At 41.5% G+C, this 24,699-nt stretch overlaps 1 protein-coding gene across 1 annotated transcript; it reads left to right on the top strand.

Annotated features, from left to right (window-relative positions):
- Positions 1-7,143: 7,143 nt before the first annotated feature.
- TLR5 (toll like receptor 5) lies at positions 7,144-9,726 on the top strand. Its single transcript, XM_065631714.1, has one exon. It carries the CDS (start codon positions 7,144-7,146, stop codon positions 9,724-9,726), a length of 2,583 nt encoding a protein of 860 aa, XP_065487786.1.
- The last annotated feature ends 14,973 nt before the right edge of the window (positions 9,727-24,699 follow it).

Raw genomic sequence — 24,699 nt, 5'->3', positions numbered from 1 at the left:
GCTCCCAGCACGTGTAAGCCATTGCAAAGGAGCACCCCAGGGTGAGGAGCCTCACATGGTGATTGCCGATGTTGTGGAGATGGATGTGAAGAACATGGCCCCCCAGGGGAGCCAGCATGGAACACTTCCAGCAGAGCTGCAGCTTTGGGTTTAGTGCAAGGCATACCAGCCATGGACATTTTCTTGCACACTTTAGCCATGGAAGTGAGAGGTCTCTGATACTATGACCCAGTTAGACCATTAAAGGAAGTGGAAGACCTAAGTACTCAACCTTCCTCAGTCTGAGAAGCTTGTCTGGTTCTCATTGAAGGAAACGGCTTTAATCATGAGGCTGTAAGCACGTATGTTAGGTAACAGTATGTTGTATCTCTACTGCAGAAGCTTGGCTGTGCAAACAAGAATGCAAGAGTTGTGAGGATTTTTTTGCTGAGCGAGGTTGGAAGATAAACTCCTTGAATTATTTTGGAGTGTAACGCTGGTTGCTTGACTGTGGTTGTTTAATCCAAAATGCTAGTTTAGCTAAAATCCATCATCAGACTTCATCTTTAGAGCCTAGTTTTGAGTACAGAATTAGCAACTGCCCTCTGCTTCCCTTTGTTAGTACACGCTTCTGCCATAATGTTGCATCCAGTCAGCATTCCACTTGTTTTTGCAGAATTGGAGATCTATAGTTAACTCCTCAGTTCTTCTTTTAGCATCACCTTCCAGTTTGAGGTACCAGTTTCCAAAGTTACAGCCTCCAGCCTCAATAGCTTTGACCCATTCTCAGGAAACTTGAAAGTCATAGGTAACCAGCCTAACTGTTCTAGATACTTTAGAGGATGTCTCAGCCCCGTGACATATAAACAACAGACAAGTTTCCAATGTTTGCAGTGCTTGCTATTTTCTTCCTTCCTCCTCCCACCCCCAAGTTGTCTTCCTTCTGTTTGAATGTTTCCACAGAAGGGTCAATGCAATTCAAATAAGGCAGGAGCTGCACTGGTCATGTACCAGGGATGGGGCATATCATTATGCTTGGGCTGCGTTAGGTTCGTGCATGTTTTCTAGTCTTCACTCTGGGTCTTTGGTTGGGAATTACTTTTTTGATTGGGCAGCTAACATCCAGCTGAAGTCTTACCTTTACATCCAGACTAAACGCCAATGTGGAAAGAGGACAGATGCAGTGGTCATACTAATGTAGGAGCTAAACCCCCTTTATATGCTGGTGCACTTGGTCCATGCCTAAGTCAAAATCTAGTGAAAAGAGAAAGGGACTGAAGAAAAGGAGAGGGAGATAGGAACTGAGATCATCGATTTACATTTCAAGTCTCAGGTCAGGAGCAGAGTCTCACATAGTCTCCTCCAGCACTAATGAGCTGGCTCAGCAGTCCCACGCTGCTAAACCGTGAGAGACCATTTCAGGCCTAACTCCCATAAAGCTCTCTGTGTGTTTTGTTGTATCTTACAGCTCAGCTTTGTCCTGTCACCATGGCTGAGTGGTAGTGGACTGTTGTATATGCCATAATCCCTTTCCTGGAGCTGTTGCAAGCATCTGATATGGAACATGGCCAAAGATTGGTTACAGATGTACAAAGATCAGGTGTTTAAACTTTAATACTATCAGGACATGAACATTTTCCTAACATTTGTTCTCAAAAGTAAACTAGGTTTGAAAAAGGAAAGGGGAGGATTTATTTGACTTTGTTGGGATCCTTGTTCCGCAACTTATGGACTGAATCAAGAGCCATTTGAAATCTCAGTCTTTCCAGCTGAGATTATCTATACTGAGGGTTAACCTGAAACTAAGCAAAGATGTCCTCACTTACTCAAAGGTTCCAAACTTCCTGCTGTTTCCCTTTCCCAGTGGCTCATTCATGCCCATGTGCTTTGTACCTACAGCTGATTTCTTTATTAATACTGTTTGTGAATGCTGCACTTTGACAGGTTCTGGCAGAAAGATCTGGGGTTAACTAACACTTCTAGGAATTGGCTAATCCCTTGTCCCAAAGGACTGAACAACTGACTGTTGTTTCTGGTCTGGGACAGTATGCCAGAACAATTTAATACTAAGAGCATAAGTACTTCAAGCAGAATTCAGAAGCTGTATATGGGCAGGACCCCCAGTTCATTCTGTCACAACTGTAAACGTGTGAATCCTTGTCAGGCAGGAGAGCTACTCTCGTGAATGCAGGAGAGGGACAGAAGTCAGCAAGAATGTATTTATATTAGTATCTAACGATGAGAAGCAAAACATTTGAAATTATATTGTTTTCTACACAGAAACACCTACTAGTGATTAGATTTGAAACCAGAGAATTATTTCAAATCTTAGAATTTGCCAGCAAGCAGAAGTGTGGCACTAGTGTGTCTATAAACTTATTCATAAACATTGCTGCAAACTCAGTGTAGTTTAGGTTAGATGAATATAAAACAGTCTCTGTTCAGTTAGCTGGACTCTGGATATATACATATAGAAGTCGGCTTAAATATATTTTCAAAACATTCACAAGAAAAGTTGTACACTGATGGTGAAAGCAATGTGCATATAAAATTTTAAGTTAAATCAGTGTAATTATATACACAAATCCATCTCATTACAGAAAAAAAATAATAAGGGACAATTAAGATGGTCTTTGTCTCTTCAGTACCTAATGGTTTTGGGTATAGAGGGGAGAAAAGAGGACTACGCTTTGATTTTCCGGGCAAGCAATATGCTCTGAGTTTGTTTAATCCTCTTTCTTCCCTTTCTCTGGAGAGCTTTTGTGCTACTGGCGACAACTAGTGGTGTTTCACAGAAAGACATCAGGGTACCAGCAGCACTCATGCAGGCTCCAAGTGAGCTCTCACATCTTGCTGTCCAAACAGCAAGGCCCTTAGTTATGGAGCTAAAGGGAGAAAAAAACCTTCCAACTTGGCAGTAGGATTAACGTTTATCCCTTAATCCTTAATTCTAAAGCAGTCTTGCAGCAATTAGAGATGAGATTCTCACACACTCATCAAAAGATAGTGCTACCTTTATTATATATACACCCTATTCACCTGTAATTCAGTGACTTACAGCAAATAGCCTGGATTGGTTTTGTGAAAATTAGCATGAGCAAAATATTTACACCTCGGGGTTTTGTTTTGGTTTTTTGGTGCAGATAATGAAAAATTTACCAGCTTTACCTCTGTCTTTACCTTTTTATCCACTGACCACATCCCAAACACCTAAACAATCGGTATTCTTGATCACAGGACTTCATCTTTGTGGAATTACTTTCAGCAATCTGTGCTTGTGGTGGGCACACAATTCCTCTCACTGACTGAGTCGTCATCTAGGAAAGGGAGGGCATGGTCACTGCAATAGGTTATTGAAAATATTTTTAAACTCTGTAAATCTCATCGATGATTGTATCAGACTGGTCTTCTCTAGAGTCCACACCCAGATAGCCAACGCCTCTGCTGCTTGGTTCCCCAAAACCTCCGGCTGACAACTGAGTACCATTTAGGTCCACTGCTCATTTTCACAAGCACATACAGAACGGGTCTGTTCACTCCCACTGGGGTGTGCTGATTCATATTTGACCCAGGGTTATGTGGCAGAAGCAGGGGAGGCTGCTGAAGAGAGTCAACGTGCTACTGAATGCTGCACAAAACCACTTCTGAGACCAAAATTTCCTGTCAGATCACTCTCTTAAAAAGCAAGCAAATACTCTCAGCCATCAGCAAGGACAAAAATAAGGCATGTAACCCGTTCTTTTTATATGTGGACTCCAGTGTGGTTTTGTTGGGGGTGTGGAAAGGGGAATGTCAAGTGCTTGCTAACTCTCCATCAGACATTTGTTACTCTAACTTCTTTCCTGGCTTTTCTACATCAAAAAGGAGACAGTCTTAGTCCTCCTCTTGCTTGAGGCCCCTCTCACTGTTAGCCTCTGTGGATGTCCCAAAGTGTGCACAGCTGTGCTGAGACAGACACCACTACAGCATCCACTCTCAGGAACAGCCAGTTCCCTTTTTGCTGTGCAGTGAAGGTCTCTGGGTGATTTAACTCCAAGTTAACAAAACTGAGTTTTTAAAAAAAGCTAGTACAATAGTGTAGGTCAGTTCCAGACTACTCAAAGCATCTGCGTCGGCCTTCCCTGATCCAGATGCACACTTCCCAAGGAGGCTGACACCATTTGCATTCTGTATGCACTTGCTTGCTGCCTTTACATCCAGGTAGGATATCCACCTTGCATTGTAAAAGTTCTTTTCATTGCTCAGAAACATAGCAGCTTAGGACGTTCCACCCCAAAAGTATTTGCTGCATTTTTCCTCCCCTCCTACGTTTTCCCTTTACCTCTTAGCCCAACATCAATACAGTAAATGAAACAAAATCTCACATGCTGAGTTCTGGTTCTCTAAGCTTCATAGCTCCAGCTTTCAGTAACAAATGAAGCATTTACATATCCCTTCACCTCCATGCCCAGGCATGTAACTTAAAGGGATGATGGTCATTTTGTGGGAAGAATATTCTTCCCAGAAGGTTTTACGTGTTAATGTGCAATGGTGAAGGGTTGTATGAATGCTATGTGGGGGATTCTGTTAAATTAAAAATGTTTGGTGTCCTCATGAGAGCAGTAAGAGGCATTACTTAGTGTCAGCATCCTCCTCCTGCTCATGGAGGGCCACGATTTGGGGGAAGATGTAGTAGCTTACGCAGAAAAAAAACTGAGGGAGCAAAGCGTTTACAAATGTTCCTTGTCACTAAACCAGAGCGGAGGCAGACTGTAACAACTGTTAAGAGATTATTAGAGATTTCTTTAACTTACAAGAATGCGGAAAAGCAGATAACTGTAAAAGCAAAGATGGCTAGAAATATTTCACCATTTTCTTATTTTCCAATAATAAAAATATATATTTTTTTAACTTAAAAATCTCCAACATTTTCCAATTTTTCCACTCTAAACATTTTGAGCTTGTGGTTAAGTTGATACATGTCTGTTAAATTTTGGCTTCTAAAGTAGTTTCTATTTGTCACTGCTTTTGGTGATGCTGTCATTTTGCCCATATGTTAAAAACCAGCCATTGCATTTGGGCAGACACAAAGAATGGAAATGGAAATGTCTGAAAGATAAATGTAATTTGAAACTATTTGTGCTAAACATCTTATATTATGGTGTCAACAAGTAATAGTAATAGTTAACAAATGATAAAAGGGAAATGTGGTCATTTGTTTCCATGGTTCAAGCGAACAGAAGAGTAAAAAGTAAACAAGATCTCGACCTGCTGTATGTTTAGTTCTGTCTTATTTTAATAACCTAGAACACTTTGTGGTCACAAAGACAAACATTATACAGTTTACTGTTTATAATGTCCCCTTTTAACAGTGCATGCTAGATCAAAAGAAAGAGTAGAAAACACTATAATTTTCTAGTACTAGGATTTATTACCCATAGATTCAGTTAAAACCTCTTAACAGAATTTTGATACTCAGTACCTGCAATTTGCTTTTCTTTGCAGCACATCCTAAATTCCTTAATGAGACAAAATGTGAATGAAATTCGAATGCCAGGACTTCAGAATTTAGCACCCTATCCTATACTAATAATATTATTTACTTTCAAGAATCAGATCTTGTTCCAAAACCATGAAATTGTCTTAAAAAATGACAGGAGTAGTATTTTAAGTTGCAGTGTATGTGTTTGCAGACTCCCCATATTAGTCACAGTTGTTACAAGTTAAAGTTTTAGTATAATCTTTGAGACTTTGAGAACATCACCAAAAAATGTTAAGTACAGTGAGATTGTGTCAGTTATGAGATTCGATGGTACTACAACATCCTTGTTCTTCCTATTTAGCAGATGGTCTCTAAAAAATGGCCAGCTCTTTCCCTTGGCATTTGCAATGGGAATATCATAGTGGTTTCTACTGACATGCTTTTTCATTTCCCAGAAATCACTTTGTAGGATGACAACAAGCATAAGATGATTTTAGTTCAAGTGCAATATTCTGCATAGCATTTTGTACTTCTGCTTTAAAGAAGCAGTGTGCTCAAATCATAATAATAATTAGTGAGGTTTACCTCTTGTTAATTACTGGCTCAAAGCCCAGCTTGTCTCCTCCCTGAACTAGATTTATTTTGCAGTCGTTAGATGGCCATCGGGGCTTTGGTTCTGCAAGAATTTACACTTTCCAATTTTTAAGCAGATTGTGCAGGAGGTCACAAAAATTCTTCCATTGGGCTGTCATTTCATTTCAATAAATGTTTTTTTAAAAGGAGAGGCAGATGGTTACAATCTTAGTTAGAAGGGGTTTTTTAAACTACAGTACATAAACAACCACTTTAAAGCTAACAATTTGCTCTGTTCTTTACCATGCTCAATTAAAAAGACCTTCCTTGCTCTGAAGAGGTTTTTGTCTCAGATAGAGACAGGCAGACAGATGGCATAATGCAAGGAAAATCCAGAGTAGGAATAAATTAATGAATGGGTTCATCAGTGAGCTGCATAAATTATGTTATGCACCTTTTTGTCTGAGGAATTTACAGTTCAGGAAATGCAGTTTTTCACAAAACATGAAATCTTGCAGCATAGTTTCAGGCTGCTGCGTTTTTTTTCTTTTCCTTCACTGTTAGTCTTGTTCCTGCCTATACTTTTGAAACTATTTTACAACCCTTTCAAGAACAATTTCACATTGCATGGTTAATCTGAAGCTCAAGTACCTCCAAAAGAGATCCCCCTTTTAAAAATGCATGGCTGTTAGGGACTTCTATGTGACAGCAATGTGAACTCCAAATAGCAAGATTGCCCTTACCAGGAGAGTGCTCAGGGAAAGAGCAGCATTGGCCTGCTCGGTTGCGATGACTGGATGACTGCACCTTACTTCGGTAATCCAAACTGTTTCAACTGTTTGGATAACTGATTAAGGAATTAAGCTAATACACCAGCTTTATCAGTTCCATGACGCAAATTGAATAGCTAGGCCAAGATTTTCACGCTTACCTAGTGGGGTTTTGGTGCCACCCTGAAGGTACATAAAGGTACTTCAGAGAAAGGATAAATGTCAAATCACTAGTCAGTTCTAGTGTGACATTAGCCTTTTATTCTACAACTGTTAAAAACATGCTCTACAACTTACTGCATAGATGGCCGACTCCAGAATTAATGCTTACTATTTTCACTTTTTTCACACAGACTTGTGATGTTACGTCAACAGCTAGTACTTGTCGTTGGAATATCACTAGCTAGTGATATATGTGCATCTAGAAGCTGTTATTCAGAAGCCCAAGTCACCCTGTATCGTTTCTGCAACCTCACAGATATTCCACTTGTGCCAAAGGACACAGTGAAGCTTCTGCTAGCTTTCAACTATATCAGACAGGTGACTGCAACTTCCTTTCCACTGCTGGAGCACTTGTTGTTGTTGGAAATCGGATCGCAATATGTCTATCCTGTTACCATAGGGAAAGGAGCTTTCAGGAACCTGCCAAACCTTCGTGTCTTAGACTTGGGATTCAATAACATTCTTCAGCTGGATCTTGATGCTCTTGTGGGCTTGCGACGTCTGAGTGTACTCCGTCTTTTTCAGAACAACCTGGGAGATTCCATCCTGGAGGAACGCTACTTTCAAGATTTGAGCTCGTTAGAAGAAGTGGATCTTTCAGAGAACCAAATCACTAAACTTCATCCTCATCCCTTGTTTTATAATCTAACAGTCTTAAAAACTGTGAACCTGAAATTCAACAAGATATCCAACCTTTGTGAAAGCAATCTTACCAGCTTCCGAAGAAAACACTTTGTATTTTTTAGCCTCAGTTCTAATCAATTGTACAAGACAGATGAAATGGTCTGGGCTAAATGCCAAAATCCTTTCAGAAATATTACATTTGACTCACTAGACCTTAGTGTGAATGGCTGGAGCACAGAGAAAGTCCGATATTTCTGTGCAGCCATTAAAGGTACTCAAATTGGTTCGTTAATATTTGGCCCTCATACAATGGGTTCGGGATTTGGCTTTGATAACTTAAAAAATCCAGATAAGGATACGTTTGCAGGGCTAGCAAGAAGTGACCTTCGTTTGCTTGATATTTCAAATGGTTACATTTTCTCTCTCAATTCTTTAATCTTTCAAAGCCTTGGTAATCTGGAATTTCTGAACCTTTTCAAAAACAAGATAAATCAAATCCAAAGGCAAGCATTTTTTGGCTTGGGAAACTTAAAAACTCTCAATCTGTCAAGTAATCTTTTAGGCGAGTTGTATGATTACACTTTTGAGGGTCTACACAGTGTACTGTATATTGATTTACAGCAAAATCATATTGGGATGATTGGTAAAAATTCATTCAGTAACTTAGTAAGCCTGAAAATAATTGATCTCCAAGACAACGCCATTAAAAAACTCCCTTCCTTTCCACATGTGACCTCTCTCATTTTAGGTGATAATAAACTGATGTCTGTAGCTGGTACAGCAATAGCAGCAACACACCTTGACTTAGAACGAAATTGGTTGGCAAACGTGGGTGACCTGTATATTCTTTTCCAGGTTCCAGATGTGCAGTATATCTTCTTAAAACAGAATCGCTTCTCTTACTGTGTGAAGAGTAATAATGCTATAGAAAACAGTCAGTTAATCTATATGGATCTAGGCGAAAATATGTTACAGCTTGTGTGGGAGAGAGGTTTATGTTTGGATGTGTTCAGGGCACTGTCAAAACTTCAGGTTCTACATCTGAATAACAACTACCTCAGTGCTCTTCCACAGGAGATTTTTAGAGGTCTAACGTCTCTAAAAATACTTAATCTAGCTTCCAACCTATTGTCTCATCTTTCTCCTGGGCTTTTTCCACAAAGCCTAACCAAGCTAAACTTATCTGGAAATCAGCTTTTAACCCCTGAGCCTGAAGTCTTTATGACTTTGAGTATTCTGGATATAACGCATAATAAGTATGTCTGTGATTGTACTTTAAAGAATCTACTAGTGTGGCTAAACGAAACCAATGTAACCCTAGCTGGCTCAGAAGCTGACAGGTACTGTGTATACCCACCTGCATTTGCAGGGGTACCACTGTCCTTTCTGACATATGATGATTGCGATGAAGATGAACTCCAGCAGATGCTCAGGTTCTCAGTATTTGTCTTCACCTTCGTCACTCTTCTGATGTTTCTGACAGCAGTCATCATTTTTACTCGCTGCCGAGGGATTTGTTTTGTCTGGTATAAAACTATCACAGAAAAAATTATAGACAGGCATCCACAAGCAGCAGATAAAAGTGAATACAGATATGATGCTTATTTGTGTTACAGCAAAAATGACTTTGAATGGGTCCAGAATTCTTTGATAAAGCATCTGGATTCACAGTATTTTGATAAAAACAGATTTACCTTGTGCTTTGAGGAAAGAGATTTCTTACCTGGGGAAGAACATATCAACAATATTCGTGATGCCATTTGGAACAGCAGGAAGACAATTTGCATTGTGACCAGGCAGTTTCTCAAAGATGGGTGGTGTGTGGAAGCCTTTAATTTTGCCCAAAGCAGGTACTTCTCTGATCTGAAAGATGTCCTCATTATGGTAGTGGCTGGATCACTTTCTCAATATCAACTGATGAAACACAAACCAATTCGGAACTTTTTACAAAGGAGCCAATATTTGCGATGGCCTGAAGATTATCAAGATGTAGACTGGTTTTTAAATAATCTTTCTTGCCAAATTCTGAAGGAGAAAAAAGTGCAGAAGAAGGCCAATGGTATAGAGCTGCAGACTGTAGCAACGGTCTCACAGTGACACTGTATGGGCTTTCTATGAAGCCCATTTCCAGCTGTGCCAGGAACGGCAAGAATAAATAGAAGTTTGCGTCATCTTTCAGGTAGAAAGATAACTATTTCAGTATAAATCCTACTATGATCACTGGTCTACTTCATTTGCTGCTGTTTCAGCCTGATACTTTGGCAGTTGAGCTGCCTCCTGCCTTGCAGAGGAACAGTATCCCCTTCCGATCTGAAAAGCAAACAAGAAACTACCTCAGCAGCTGCATGGGCTGTACACTGGTGACATGGCCAATAGCCCAGCGATGGCCAGACAGCTTCCACGTTCTGGGAGTGGAAAGTATAGACAATTGGTGTGTAATTTGGGTTGTCCTCCGTACATCCTGGGTCCTGATCAACTCTAGGGTGTTTTTCTGCTTCTATTGAAGTATTTTTCTAGAATCATTAATGCCTGGTACTTTCTCACCTCTCTAATCACTTTACCACTGTTTGTTCAGGTATGTGTCTTCAGGGCGTTGTTCAGGGTCATTTAAATAGAAGTCTGACTCAGTGTTCTCTGTTATAAAACCTGCACCTATTATTTCGATGGTGACGTACTCGTTCTGTGTACTGTTCATCTCAGTTTATACATTTATTCAACAAAAACTTACCAAAATCATTTCAGTATGGCCTCAGTGAGTTTTTTGCTGTAGTGAGGAAGGAGGAATGGGAGGTTTTATAACCTGTCTTGACCTTAGCTGCAAACAAATACTACCATCTTAACTATTTTGATGGAGATTAGAAAGTACAACCCACTTCCTGTGAATGAATCTGTTTGAATATAGATGTGCCTGTGGCTGATCTAATTTAGTGTCAGTGTAGCAGTATACGGGATTTCTATTGATAAAATTACTACAGTAAAATATTACTTCCTTCTCAATCAGTGTAGTCACTCAAGAACAGAAAAGGGCTAAACATTGGAAATTTTTCCAGGAGGCACAGCGGAGCGGATTAGAAAATGTCCTGGATAATGTGGATGAAGCCCTGGGTGTCGCTGTGGGCTCGGGTGACAGCTGGGGCTTCCCAAACACCTCCAGCATCCGTCCGCTGCAGCTGCTGGCATTAGGGACAAAATGCTGCTGCAGAGGGAGGTCTGAAAAACAACCAGCAGCCCCGGTTTCCCACAGCCCCCATGGGCTGCCAGAAAAGCCACCACCTGCATTTCAGCTCTCTTAACATTGATCTGAAAGTGTCCAAACTTTTTTTTTCTTTTTCCCCAACTAGTGCAAATATTTATAGGCATCCTTTAAAGTCAGAGGTTATACCAGGGAGTATTTCACGTTAAAAAATCACTGACAGGTAGCCAAAGCAGGAATGAATCTGTACAATGAAGATCATGTGCAGGTCTAGGCTGTTAGTCTATGGATCTGTAGATGGTGTAAGAGATGGGAATTTTAAAAGCACGCTTAAGGAATTACATTTGAATGAACGTTACAAAATATTTTTGATCAAGTGTTAATTGAGACCCCTCTTCCGTTAGGACCTTATCGTATTCTTACAAGTCACTCCTACCGCTTCAGATACTTGAAACTTACTTCAGGTAACCTATGTATGCAGGAACGACAAGCAGAACAGAGATTTCTGAGATGGCTTTAACCAAGGTGGTTTGATTTTGTTTTAAATGTTTCTATCTACTTCATGCTTATGCCAGTGGTGGGAGGTGGCTACATAAAACTTGCATTTACTTCAGTCTTTGAAAGGTCTGACTTTTTACATAAAGGTCATAATAAAACCTTTGGATGAAATTTCATTGTCTGCCTCCGTGCTTATATAGCATTTTGGAAACTTAAAGAGATCAAACCTGTGTCAGGAGCAGCTGGGAAAACTTCTTTCTGCCACAGAGGCAGCTTAGAAACATAGAAGTAGCCCAGCCCCCATCTGTCCCTTACAAATTCTACTGCAAGGGGTCTACAAAGGGCAGTAAAAGGATTTTTGGAGGACATGCTACTGAACCATTCCTGACTGTGGAGTGGTTTGCAGGCATATGAATAACTGCAATGTCAAATTTTAAAGAGATCCAAAATACCTTTATTTTTTACTCACTGTGAAAGTACTCTAAGCCTGAGAGTCTCAGTCTTCGCAGCCGGTATGCTGTCCTACACAACGAAAAATTGACTTCAAATAGATCACAGGACCCTGACCACCACATCTTGTAGTCACCTCTTCTTAAATGACAAAGCCTGGGGAATTGTCGAGAAAGGGCTTGTGCAAACTTTATGCTCCACTGCTCAGCAGGAACCACAAAAGCATCCTGTACAAAAATGGAGAATGACTATGCTTGATGAATTAAGGCCATAAATTGAACCTCAACCTCATAACTATTGATCAGATTCCCTTCAGGTTTGCTGGGAACATCACTGGTCTATTAGCATTTTATGGCTCTTTAGTTAAGGATACTCTCATCAGTTTTAGTCACCTTCCTCACTGAAAGACATTAACTTGTTGGAGAGTGTCCAGAATGGGGTGTGAAATGTGACAACTGGCTCTAAAGCAAGCTATTAAGACGGAAGCTGGTGAATTTATTTGCAGTAGCAGCACAGAGAATAATCAGAGGACAGTGACTCAGTGCCACATGGTATCAGCTCAGATATTTAACAGTAAAAGCCTACCCCCACCATTGTAACATATGTTATAAACATTAACTGGTCAAGCAGGCAGTGGTGTTCTACGGCAAGAGCTGGCCAACCTGTCAAAGTCCTAAGATTGAAGGGCTCCTACTCGAAATCAAGGCACTCCGGACCAGAACCCAGATTCTAGAAACATATTCCTATGGAGAGTACCAGAAGTCAACAATGATATGTCCACATGTTATTGCACATTTTACATGATTATTGTTTCACATACAGTGAAATTAGGCTTCTCCTCTGCATTCCATCTGACATCCATACCATTCTCAGGGAAGTGTTGTCCAATTATATTTGCTAATCCCAGTTGCTAATCCCTCCTCAGAGAGACTGTTCAACATGCTGGTAGGTCTATCACCTTGTTAATTTGCAGTTAGTATCCATCATTGCTCCCACCCCAATAGCTGTCCTGCCTCTGTGGAGAATGTTAGCACAGATATGATACAGAGAATTCAAGCTCTTGAGTGTGACACTCCAACATATGTTGCTCAGAATCACTCTGCCTTTCCTTTTCTTGTGTCACATCATTAACTCAGCTCATTTGCTGACTTCTGGGTCTTTTTCAGTGTGACAGCTCTTCTGCTCGCTGCCAGAGACCATCTGGGTTTCAGATTATTGGATCCCACCTTCTCAATTTCATGTGGTGCTGATTATTTTACAATGGCTTTAACATGTTCTGTTCTTGCTGGAACTGTGAATAGCAGCAGCCCAGTTAAATCACCATACCTGGCAAAATACTTCCAGATGAAGAGCAATGCACAGCTGAGTGCAAGAGTGAGTGGCGAAGATACTGCAAATGGAGCAGAATCAGAACATGCATATCTGAGAGATCAGCCAAGTTAGGAAGGGTACATATGGCTGTCCAAGCATCTCACCATTGAAAGGGGACTTACGTTCCATGAGAAGCAGAAACTTGAAGCAAGCAAAGGCGGAGGAGGAACAAGATACGCCTTTAGAGCCTGACTCTACAAACATGATTAAAAATTATGTCCTAGTAGAGTAAGCAGATTAACTTAAAGTAGGACTAGCACTAGCAAATATTTGCAAGGTTTCTTTGCACTATACAGTACTGCTAACAGCAAGCATATAGTTGTGTGAAATGAGGCTTCCGAATCAGAAGACTGGTGTAAAAAATCTACGATATTAGAAAAGAGTTAGAAATGTCTCACATTTGACCCTGTAAGACCACGCTTTTACATTTCCTCTATAATCATAAGAAGGTGGATCTTCATGCAGTCCATTAACACAAGAGCCAAGGCTTTAAGGAGTAATCCAGATATTTCAGGATTTCTGCTTAACTGTGAAGTATAGGTAAATTAGCCAGGCCTTGACTAAAGAATAGCTTTAGGAAGATGGTGAAGAAAAGACAGGCTGGCCTTCCCAGCTTGCTCTGGGTGGTGGTTCTTAATATCACATATGTCCTCCTTCCTTCTTCAAGATTCTGTAGCTGTTGCTGATAAATAGGATCAGCAAAACTATAGCCTTGACTGCAATAAAATAACCTGAAGGAGAAGTGATGATATGACGACGTCCCATACAGACAAATTTATATCAGTAGTCCTTACAAAGCCTCGTCCGGTGGTTACTGCATTAGGCTGCTGTCAGTCTCTGAAAAGGTACCAAACACCTTTGGGATGCCAAACAGCTTGTTCTGCTTTGGGGTACAAGCCCTTTTTCATACATAGTTTACCTGTTTTCTGGTTTGTCCCTCACAAAGATGAGCTGAGCATCTTGGTCTCCAGTCTCACTGTTCTGCAGCCATCAGAGACTCCATGTATCTGGAACAGAACTGCAGGTGCTGCTCCACCAGTATTTCCTTCAATGAAACAAGAGCTGCAAAAGCAAAGTTTAGAAGCTGAGATTTACCCAGAAGGCTCCTGTGAGCACAGACACAAAACACAGGGAATGCTAAGTGCCAAGCAGGTACCAGAAATTTTAAATTTAGCCTTGTTAGTCAACCTGGCATCACATCTAGGTGTTACTGTTGGTCCAGTCCAACAGAGAATGACATAGAGATTGACACCAAGATTGACAAGGGGCTTCTCTCCCCTTTCTAACCTTACCTTTGCTTTCTGTATTGTGTACATACAGCATAGTGGGTGCCAAAAATAAGTCTACATTTCCTTTCCCAATATGCAAAAAGGCAGTATATAGGTATGACATGAGTTATTTGATAGCACAAAGACTATCTATTCATAGCAGACTGTTTGTTTCAGACATGCGGTTTTCCTTCCTTTCAGATAGCCTATTGTTTGTCTTTTCCATTTGTATTAAAAATAAAATCTTTGAAAACTGCAAGTAAGAGAGAAAAAGATATTTCTTCTGAAACTAACAATTCTCCAAACAGGAAGGTTAGCTTTTTCCTGTTTAGACATTACGTTCAAAGAAAGGAAGTCGGGATTTTCAACGATAATAACAATTATATGGTATGTAAACATCACTATAAAAAAGGCTTCACTCTTTATTTAGCGTATCCCAAATGCTACACTGCTGTTTAGAGTATCTTTATCTTTACCAGTTCACCAGCCTCTTGCAAAAATGGATTTATGAGCAGTCATTGCACTGGGCTGATCACCTGTGTGCTTGCTTCTTGCAAGCTTCCCGGGATAAGAACAGCATTGTCAGGCTGCCTCAAGGCTGCGTGGAGGGCAGTGATGGAGAGCAGCGGGGCAAACCAAGAAACCTCATACCAAAAAAACACGCTGATGTGGCAAAGTTCTTTTTGCACCAGGATTACACATACACATGTAAGCTTTTCACGTTGCCACCCAAAGCCAAGTACTTCAAGCCATGAAGTCTGTTATCACTGTTCCTAAAAATGGAATTGGCAATGTAATTTCAGCATTGTGATTAGACTCCATATCAAATATTCGGTACATGTGGCACCTTGTAATACTGAAACTAGATGTGTTTGATAAAGATAAGTGCATTTTATTATCTGCTCTTTAAAGGCAGAGAGAGTGAAGTTACACAGCTTTTGCCATGAGCAGCACTGGAAAGAGAACTCAGGTTTGACAAAGGATAGATAAGCTATTAACTCTGTTTGCTCTGTTTTGTAGGAGTTTTACAACATACATTTTTATTACTTTGGAAACCAAAGTCTTCTATTTATCTCCAGAACTAATTAACAGTGTAAGGTCTCTACTTACCATGCCAGCAGTTTGCCCTTGTGGGGCAGAACCATTTTTACAGGGAGGAGAAGGTAGCGGAAGGTTCAGTGGGGGTTGCCAACTTGAGTGCCAGTGATTTGGGGATGATCTGGGCCCCATTCAGGACAGGAATGAGAATTCACTGGGCATTTTGCTGGGAGCTGCAAAGGTTTTTTCAGGTAGCCATATGGACTGGAATTTCTGATGGGGCTTGCAAATTAAGAACAGTGGGAAAACCAGTGAAGGACATATGGCCTAGTTCAGGTGAAGATGCACCTGTGGGAATGCCAGAAATGGAGTCGGGAGAGTAGGGAGAAGGCAAAGGATTTTTAAACACATGAACTATGTTTTGAGAACTCTAAGATACTACAATTTCATCAATGATCAGGAAAAAGCTTTGGAATTAGCCATTTGGGTATGTTTCTTCAAAACGATGGAGCCTAAGAATGTGATGCACATAAGGAAAAAAAAAAAGGTGAGACAATTAGTGGTAGGAAGTGCAAGAAATGAACAAACATATCCCAACTATAACCTCCTTTTCCCAAAGATATGATGTTCTAGAATTCACTCCCACAACTACTCATCAGAAACGAAAAGCCCAGGCCCGTGCACCCAGCCTTGCTTTTGGGATGGTGAGAATGGCAGGGCGAATCACTTACTTTGTTACAAGAGTGTTACCATCTGCAGCCCTCCTGACATAAACATTCAACACCCCTCAAAAGCAGGCGTTGAATTTCTCACTCTTTTCCTAGGGAGAACAGACTTCAAGCTGCGAAGTGAGAGCATTCCAACTGCATCTTGCAATTCTCAGTGCCGGCTTCTTTAATTTCAAATTTTAACTGCTTCGTTACTTCTTTTCGTAACTTCCCCAGTTCCACATTGCCAAACATCCCTGGAACGTGTTTTGTTGCAAATGCATTTGCACCCACCCAGGAAAGGACCATTCTCTGCCGTGAGCCAGGACTGACAACAGCTGACCCATAAGCTTCATGGCAGGAACGTGTGTGTGATTAAATATGAGCTAGGAAGGGTCTACAAACACTTACCTAGGTATGTCTACCTTACTTGCTACCCAGATTTCTGGGAAACCTCATGGATTAATCACAGCACTTCCTCATGTCTCAGTTAGGATTTTCTGGTCTGACTGTACTTTTCCTGCCAGAGTCCCAACTTTTTAAGAAGATGTCAGCTCAGCCTTCAGCTGTAGCAGCCACTGCTGCTCCCGGCAGACCTCATGGCACAGGGAGAAATATGAACTCGTGTGGAACAAAGAAATCCAGAACACACAGCACCTTTACAAAAGTCCCTCAATACTCTGCAGGAACACGTCCAGCAAGAGGAAAATGTAGGCTGTCGGTTAATACTAAACTAGTGGTAGTTCAATGAGTTCTGTCTTGATGCAGAACAGACTCTAGCTAGGAGCGACAGAGCTTGGTTAGTTTAAATAATGATGGAATTTCTGTTTTGTTCCCAAAACTTGTGACAGCCTTTAGAAAAGGCCAGGCAGTTTGCTGCCCTGTTTTCAATTTTCGTGCAGTTCTTCTAGCCTAGGTTCTGGGTGAAAATGGAAACAAATCACAAAAGAAAAGACCGGTAGTGATTTAAAAGAGCTGAAGAACACCGAGAAGAAAAAGAACTACCAAGGGCTGCAAGAATATTACATCTGAATTCACCAAAAGTTCCCAGTGTGAAGAAAGAGGAGCTGTATTACTACAGAGGGCACTGTCCCTGCCAACTCACTATCCATATTGTAGATGGAGAGATTACATGGAAGATAAGGAATGGTATGAGAGGCCACTAACCTGAAATAAAAGAGACAAAAGGAATCTTGTGGAAATCACCCTCTTTTGGAAATCACCCTCTTCATGCCTCACTTTCTTCATTTTTTCCTTGGGAAGACTAACACTATCCTAAGGGCACTGTAATTGTAAATACGTTACAATTGAGGGACATTTACACGCTGTGCTGATGGAGCAATGTAAACACAGAGGGCTTAATTTCTAACTTCCTTTCCTCTTACCAGAGGAATCCATGTCCTATGGCCACAGAAGTGCACTGGCACTTGTCTTCACACCCAAAAGAACTTTCACTGAGTTTTTTGCTAAAACTGGAAAATCTTTCCTATTTAGCCTGACTTCTGAAAAGAAAATAATATAGTTCACTAGAAAGTGGGAACCCACTCCCCCTGGGTGTTCTTCCTTTTGAGTATTTGCTCATACTTCTGTGGTTGTTTTTTGCTAACAGTGTCCTTTTCATCAGTGTTCTTCTCTGAAGAGACTGATTCATAATATTCTCATTTGGGTATACACACATTCGCCCCCTTGACACTTCAGAAATGCGCAGCTCCATTCATACCCCAAGCACACACATCAGAAGGCTGTTTAAAAAGCCCCAGGAAGTTTGCTCAGACATGCTATTTTAGGAGACTTGGACTGGGTCTTGGAATTTTACAATATTTAGAGGATTTGGCACCGTGACTATTTCCACACCAGGACATGTGTGCCGTCAGAACGCGTACCGTACACCTCGTGAAAGAGGAATAAACTACCTGCAAGCTAAGAGATAAAAGAGGAAGGTCCATAAAATGCTTGAGAGTAACTGTAGTAAATACTTTGGGGAAGACCAACCCAGTTGGCCAACAGACCAGCCCTGAAGAGGGCCAAACACAATGCACACGCTGGGGACTTCTGCTGTGCCCTGCGAGGAGGAAGGGCCAGAGTATACAGAAAATGTCAGCCTGTCTGAGGATGGGTTAGAACATAATTTGTTATTAGCTGAAGGGACAGAACTACACTATCTTATTCATGTTACAGTGCTATGAAGCCCATAGCTACAAAGCCTGACGCTTCCTCAGCACAACTCCACTATGTCAGTGTACAGGTTATGGTCCTAAAATTGTCAGAAGATAAAAGGGCTGCCCAGTCATACGAAGCCTGAGGAAGAAGACCAAATAAGATGCTGCAGTTTCCCACCCAGCTCCAGCACACTTGCTGGTAGCTGCCGAAGGCACTAGAGAGGCACCTTTTTAGCAGAGGTGCTCAGAGGCAGCCCATCCTGCTGATGCTGTGGTGGTTGCCAGACTTAAGAAGCTACTTAAATAAAAACTATAAAGAACAGACTGGGGAGGTGGAAATGGCCACTCTACCAGCTGTATCCTTCTCATGCAACAGGCAACCTGTGCCACCTGCTCAGACACCACTGACTGACTTCAGGGAGCAGAAACACTGTTCTTAGGAAATTATAATTTCTGCTACTCACTGTCCACAGGCTCCTTGCAGGGTCCATGGTTTGCAAAGGATCCCTTGACTCACCTCTGGTTTCCATGTACTCAGTATTTGCAAGCACTTAGGAAAGAGGCCTTGTGCTGTAACTGAGGGACCTATCAGGAATATCTGCAGAAAAATATTTTACAAAGTAGGTAGCTGCAAGTAACTCCTGTGGCTGGGCTGTTCTGCCTTCTCAGTTTTCAGAGAAAGGTGCTCTTTCCCCTGTGTCTGTTCTCCCATGGAAGCAGGCTGTTTATCAAGAAACTGGCCCATCCTTCACATATGTGAGATACAGCAATGGGTGATGAAATCCTCTGAAGACACCTACAGTTTGCAGAAGCAAAACAGCAGCTCTTCTTAGCAAGGCCTCACCCTTCCTTCTGCCGTGCTGTACATTCCGCTGCGCCTCAGCTGACCTCAGAATACAGAGTTTTTAACTTAATAACTTACTGCTCTCTGACCTCAGCTTTACCCCTGTGAAGGAAGAAGATCAGCAGGAGATGCTCTGGAGGGATACAGCTTGTACTTCACATATAGAAGCAGCAGCTTTTCTTTCAGTGACCCTTTGGTAGCCCTTACGCTCAGGTTGGAGATCTCCCCATATCCTGTTGACTGTATTTCATTGGCATGACAAAGCAGCACATCCTGCCTGAACCTATGAACCTTTGGCCAGACCCTCATCTTTGGAGCGCCAGGATACACACAGTAATAATGCCTGATGAGCTAACACCATGTGCATGATGCCTTAGTCAACAAAATGCAGCTTTGCAAAATATCACTCTGTTCTTCTGGGACATGTGAAGCCAGAATCTTCACTAAAAGCTGCTACGCCACCAGAATACCATCTACAGCAAAACCAGCAGAGATTTTGGACAGAAGCTGTTGGATTTATTCTGACTTCCCGCAAAAGCTTAGAGGTGTCTCAAGCCTCAGTTTTCAAAGTAGCATCTGGGATCAATGCAAACCTTTGTCACAAGTGGCTCAAGGTGCCAAACTCGGGCTTGCCTCCCACAGAGATCCAGCAGCCGCACAGATTTTTAACAGACTGATAACTGTTTATGCAGTAGTAAATATTTTCATATTCCATCTATTTATAGTGTCTTGCCACTTCAGAATTTTTTTTTTTAAATCAAAGATACCAAGGCAGCTATATAACTCTGTGTGTTACTTCACAGTTTGATAGAGAAAACATGACCTGGGAGGGTAAGAGCCTGAGAAATGAGACGTGTTTGCTTTAGCAGGAAGGTTAATTAAATAAAATTCGTCAAGATCTAATCCTTCCTGCCTAGCTCCCACTTGCCTTTTGTGACTACTCTGCATGTTTCCATCTACCCACTGAGAAGTGGTTGAAGGGGATAATGGTTGCAGCCGCCTGCCCTATGTCCACTGACTTTGAGGAGGATGGGAAAAATGTCTTTGAACAATGTTTTCTTCAGTACTAACACACTTACTAGAAATAAACCTAATCAGTAAGATGGTGATGGATTAATAGGTGTTTCAGCTTTGATGAGTCATCTGAGATGAGAGCCTGAGAAATATCTAGATGGTTGTAAGCTGGATGAACTGGGGAAGAGAAGTCTTATACAATGATGTTGTGGTAAAAGGAGAACCAGGGACCACAAGGCAGAAGAAAACTAAAGAACTTGAAACTCAAAGAAAAGTAGAGAAAACCAAAAAATTCAGAGGAAAACAAATGGGCTTTTTACATTTTAAGCAATCTAAGATTTGACCCAGTTTCATCAATAGAAAGATACCCAGGGAGTTCCATAAATCTATTAGTTTTTTAAAAAAAGGCATTTTTTACTACATCTTGAGTAGATTAATCCCACAGCAAGAAGTATAATCTTTGTTTTCCAAAATCTTAGCCCTTCTTGAGAAATTTTAAAACAGTATTAGATCTTGATGGGGAGAAATCAGATGATCTCAGCCCTGGACCAGCTTCTGATTTACAGCATCCAAAATGATCAAGATTATTCTCCTGCAGATGTGGCCTTAAGCATTTTTAGAATATGCAACTGTCTGTGAATTCCACATCTAAAAAGGAGAAGTCGCAAAAAGAGACCACCATGGTGACTCACTGCTCTCAAATCTCCCTTGCAAAAAAGATGTCCTTAGCCCTTCCCAAAATATGAGTCACAATTTTCTGATGTGGGCTAGCAATCTGCCCTCCAGTTCTCAGAAAATAGTGTTTAGAGCATTGCCGTATCTAATGATTCAGGAATTGCAAGGCCCCCTGGAGAAAGAGCAAGGGCTGCTACACCCAGGTTACAAGCAAAGAGCATGACCCCCGGAGAGAAGACATTCTTGCAGATGAATGTGGGGATGAGAAAACAAAGATGCAAGGATTGCCCTTGATAAGGCACAATCTCTATGTTTTCCCTGTGACAACCCGGCACTTCCACAGTCCTAACAGGGCTGGTATGGTAACAGAAGCTTATCAATACGTATTTTAAATAATTCCCAGTTTTTGATGCTTCCAGGAACTTCTTCAAAAGGTGCCTTAGCAAACAGGTACTTCAGTTTCATCAGTAAATCAGAGTATCAAGCACACAAGAAAAACAACTACCCAGGAGCTGCTCTCAGCAGGAGTCGCAAGCAACATCTGTCCTGGTACATTACCTTCTCCGTCAGCCTTCTGAAATTAGATTTGACTTCATGAAAAGGAGTGTGCAGGTACCCTTGTCAGCTCCAGAGGCATGAAACAGGAATGGCACTTTAATGACCCACTTAAAAGTAATGAAACAGCCATTTATCCTAATTGGAGGAACACTAATTATATCAGAAAGTGACGCACTCTTAGATGGCAGAGTGCAAATGCTATCTAATCAAACTTAATGAATAGGTAAAGTATCCTGACGGAGCATCTGTGCATCACTCACGCATTCCTGCAAACAGAAAAATTAGCCTGTAGGGAGCTGATCTGAAAATGGAGGTTTTAAAATGGAAGGTTAATTATGGCTGTTGGATACATGTGCTTTATCTAAATACAAGTTCACGTCATAAGCCTCAGGGGATGTTTTCTGAAAGAAATGATGGCAGTTGAAGGTTGGCTGGAACATGGGGGAACACCAGGTGTGCAGGGCCTGTGGTGGTTACCAGGAACACGTGGGGGACAGGAGGAGGCTCAAGACAGCTTTTGAGTAAAGCCTCCACTGATACCTACCACTGCTGCTAAGCCACAGGGGTAAATCTTATGCTGAAATGTCTTTGTTTTCTCTCTAAGTGGCTCCCAGCATTTGGCTCTGCTGCTGGGAGGGAAAGGTCAGTTCCAGTATCTTCCCAGCCGGGCAGTCTGGAGTGCAGCAGAAGCCACGTGTAGGACCCTGGGCTGTCACCAAGCACCTCACACCCTTCAGCATCAGTCCTTAAGGACAGCAAAGGGGCCACTTTTGCCAGGCTCTGAATGAGATCCCATTTGCCCTGCGTCAGCCAGGACAACAGTGGGTGGGGTGCAAGGGCTGAGAAGGGACATGAAACAAGGATCGGGGCTCAGAGAATGCACTGAAGCCCAGCACCCCAGGAAGAGGAGATCATTATTACAGGGGGAGCCTAGGGGCCTTGCCTTTGGTGATCACAAGGATATACTAATGCATTTGTATGAAAGTGAGCTGGGCTTTCTATGAGCTGTTCAGTGATGGGATCCCAACAGCTATGAAAAAAGATGCAAAACTTTGCCACCTCTTTAAAAAAAAACAACAACCTCTAACACGGAATAGCAATGAATTGACAAAATTGAAACCTCTGCCAATGAAAAAAAGCCATCAAAACTTGCTCCTATGAGCAAGGTACAATGTTAAAGTGAGAAAACATTTACCCTCAAGCCGCATTAGTCAGAGCCTTAAAATATGAGCAGATCTGGCTGCATGGAAGCCATATGAACACTGCTAGTTTTATATAACGAAGATGCCAAGTAAACACACAAGTCTTGACCAAACAAGTACTGCACTGACAGCTAAAAAAAAAAAAAAAAGGGATGTAATAAAACTCTAAGCAAAATGTTCTCCCAGCCAAAAAAACAAAACAAACTCCAACAACTCAGGATAAAAAGACATCCACAGCCTCTGAATACTTACTGAGATTAGACATAAAAGCCTCTTCAACTTATCTTGAGTCGTACTTTCCTCTTAATGTCAAAGGGTACCCTGCCGCATAGGGAGATGTTTATACCCTCTCATGGGAAGCCAGAGGCTTCAGATAAGGGAGTGTCTTTGGAAGAAGAGAGCTTTCAAGGTTTGGGAAGATAGCCTTTATTATCGGCCAACCCTCTATTAGGCTGGTGAGATGCCTGTTTGATTTGGCTGCAGTCTCCAGCCTCGAGTTCCTGCCCTAGCTTTTAAAATAGAACAAGATCTCCCTGCAGCTGAAAAAGGGCAAAGGGTGGAACGTGTAAATAGCAATTAAAACAAAAATCTTGTTTTTAGAAAACCCTGCCCTAAAGGATACTCTGTGCTCTTCCCTAGTGGCCAGGGTTGGCAGGCTGACAAAGCCAAACAAGCCACACAAACCAGTTCAAGTTAAATGCAACTTGCCCAGCTATTTCAAACCATGAGCAGCAACACAATCCTGACAACACCCGTCCCTGCTCTCATGATTAGAGACAATTCAGCCAGAAGAACAGAATTCTGGACTGGAGTTCATGAGTGTTGGGGGCTGTCCTGGCTCCCTCGCCAACCTGCCAGGTAATTACCTTGGGACAGCTCTGTTGCTTTACCTTTCTGAAGTAGTTTTGAGTTCTATAAAGAAGTTCTGGATTAGATGTTTGTATATATCCTTACTATTGGTAGTTTTTGTTCCATATAGGTTGGTAAGACTACATAGAAAAATAAAGCATTGAAGCAAACCAAGCTTGGTTTAGGGAACAAGAACCCCCTCAAATCCTTCCTCACCACCTTGTCAGGCTCTGGCTTTGCAGGAGCTGAGTGCGCCCAGCTCCCACTTGCCATCCGTGGTTTGTGACCTTACCTCGTCTGTTTCTCGGTTTTTCACTGTACTGTTATAAATCATGACTTTCTTGCCTCTCAGTGTTTCAATCAATATATAAAATGTCAGATCAGATAACTGGTACTCTCTCAATGCACACTAATGTAATTTCATAATGTGATTTCACTTTTCAGAGAAAGAATTGGGAAAGCTATTATTGGAACAGGAAGAACTGGGTAATTGATCAAGGACACTTTAAAGACAAAATTCTTTGAGTTTTGAGTACCATATTTGGCTTTGGATTATACACGAGTGGCTTCTGTGACTTTCACTCCGTTTGCACACGCTACAAACCAAAACGATTTCTGAAAGCTAAACATATATACCACTGACCTAGGACAAAGTGGATTCAAAGGATGGTTAAGTGCCAGTACCTTGGGAGCTCCGCTAAGCCACAGAAGTTTTTCGGCATCTATAATTTCTTTTTATTATAGCATTAGTATCATGTGGAAGAAGTCACACCCCAGCCCAGTGGTTTCTATCTCATTTCCAAGCAATATCTGACATATGGGATGAATCTAAGCTAACATGTTATCTCCAAGTATGACAACACTGGATAGAGATCTTGAAGAGCTGTGAGGTGTGAAATGGAATAAACTACAGAATTTTGGAGAATAATTAAATAATTCGTACAGGAAAACAAAACCAACAACAACAAAAAACCCAGACCAACAACAACAAACAACCCCCCACCACACAATCAACCAAAAAACAACACTCCAAACCTCATGATATTGCTTTGAATCTGTGCTCCCACAGAGGACAAATCCAGTTAAGATCCCATCTCAGTCCTGCTGGCTCTGGAACCAGAACTGTGCTATGGCAAGATGACGTTCTGCTCAACATCTCTGCACGTTTCCTCTCCATTCTTTTGTGGCCATATCATCCCACCTGTATGAGGAGATGATGAGATTTTTCGGTTTGGGATTTTTGG

The sequence above is a fragment of the Caloenas nicobarica genome, chromosome 3, assembly GCF_036013445.1.
Source record: "Caloenas nicobarica isolate bCalNic1 chromosome 3, bCalNic1.hap1, whole genome shotgun sequence".
Taxonomy (NCBI): Eukaryota; Metazoa; Chordata; class Aves; order Columbiformes; family Columbidae; genus Caloenas; species Caloenas nicobarica.
The sequence above is the reverse complement of the archived record's forward strand: the minus strand, read 5'-3'. Positions and strand labels throughout refer to the sequence as shown.

Coding starts and splice junctions, on each gene's coding strand:
- TLR5 (XM_065631714.1), top strand. CDS start 7,144: ATGTTACGTCAACAGCTAGTACTTGTCGTTGGAATATCACTAGCTAGT.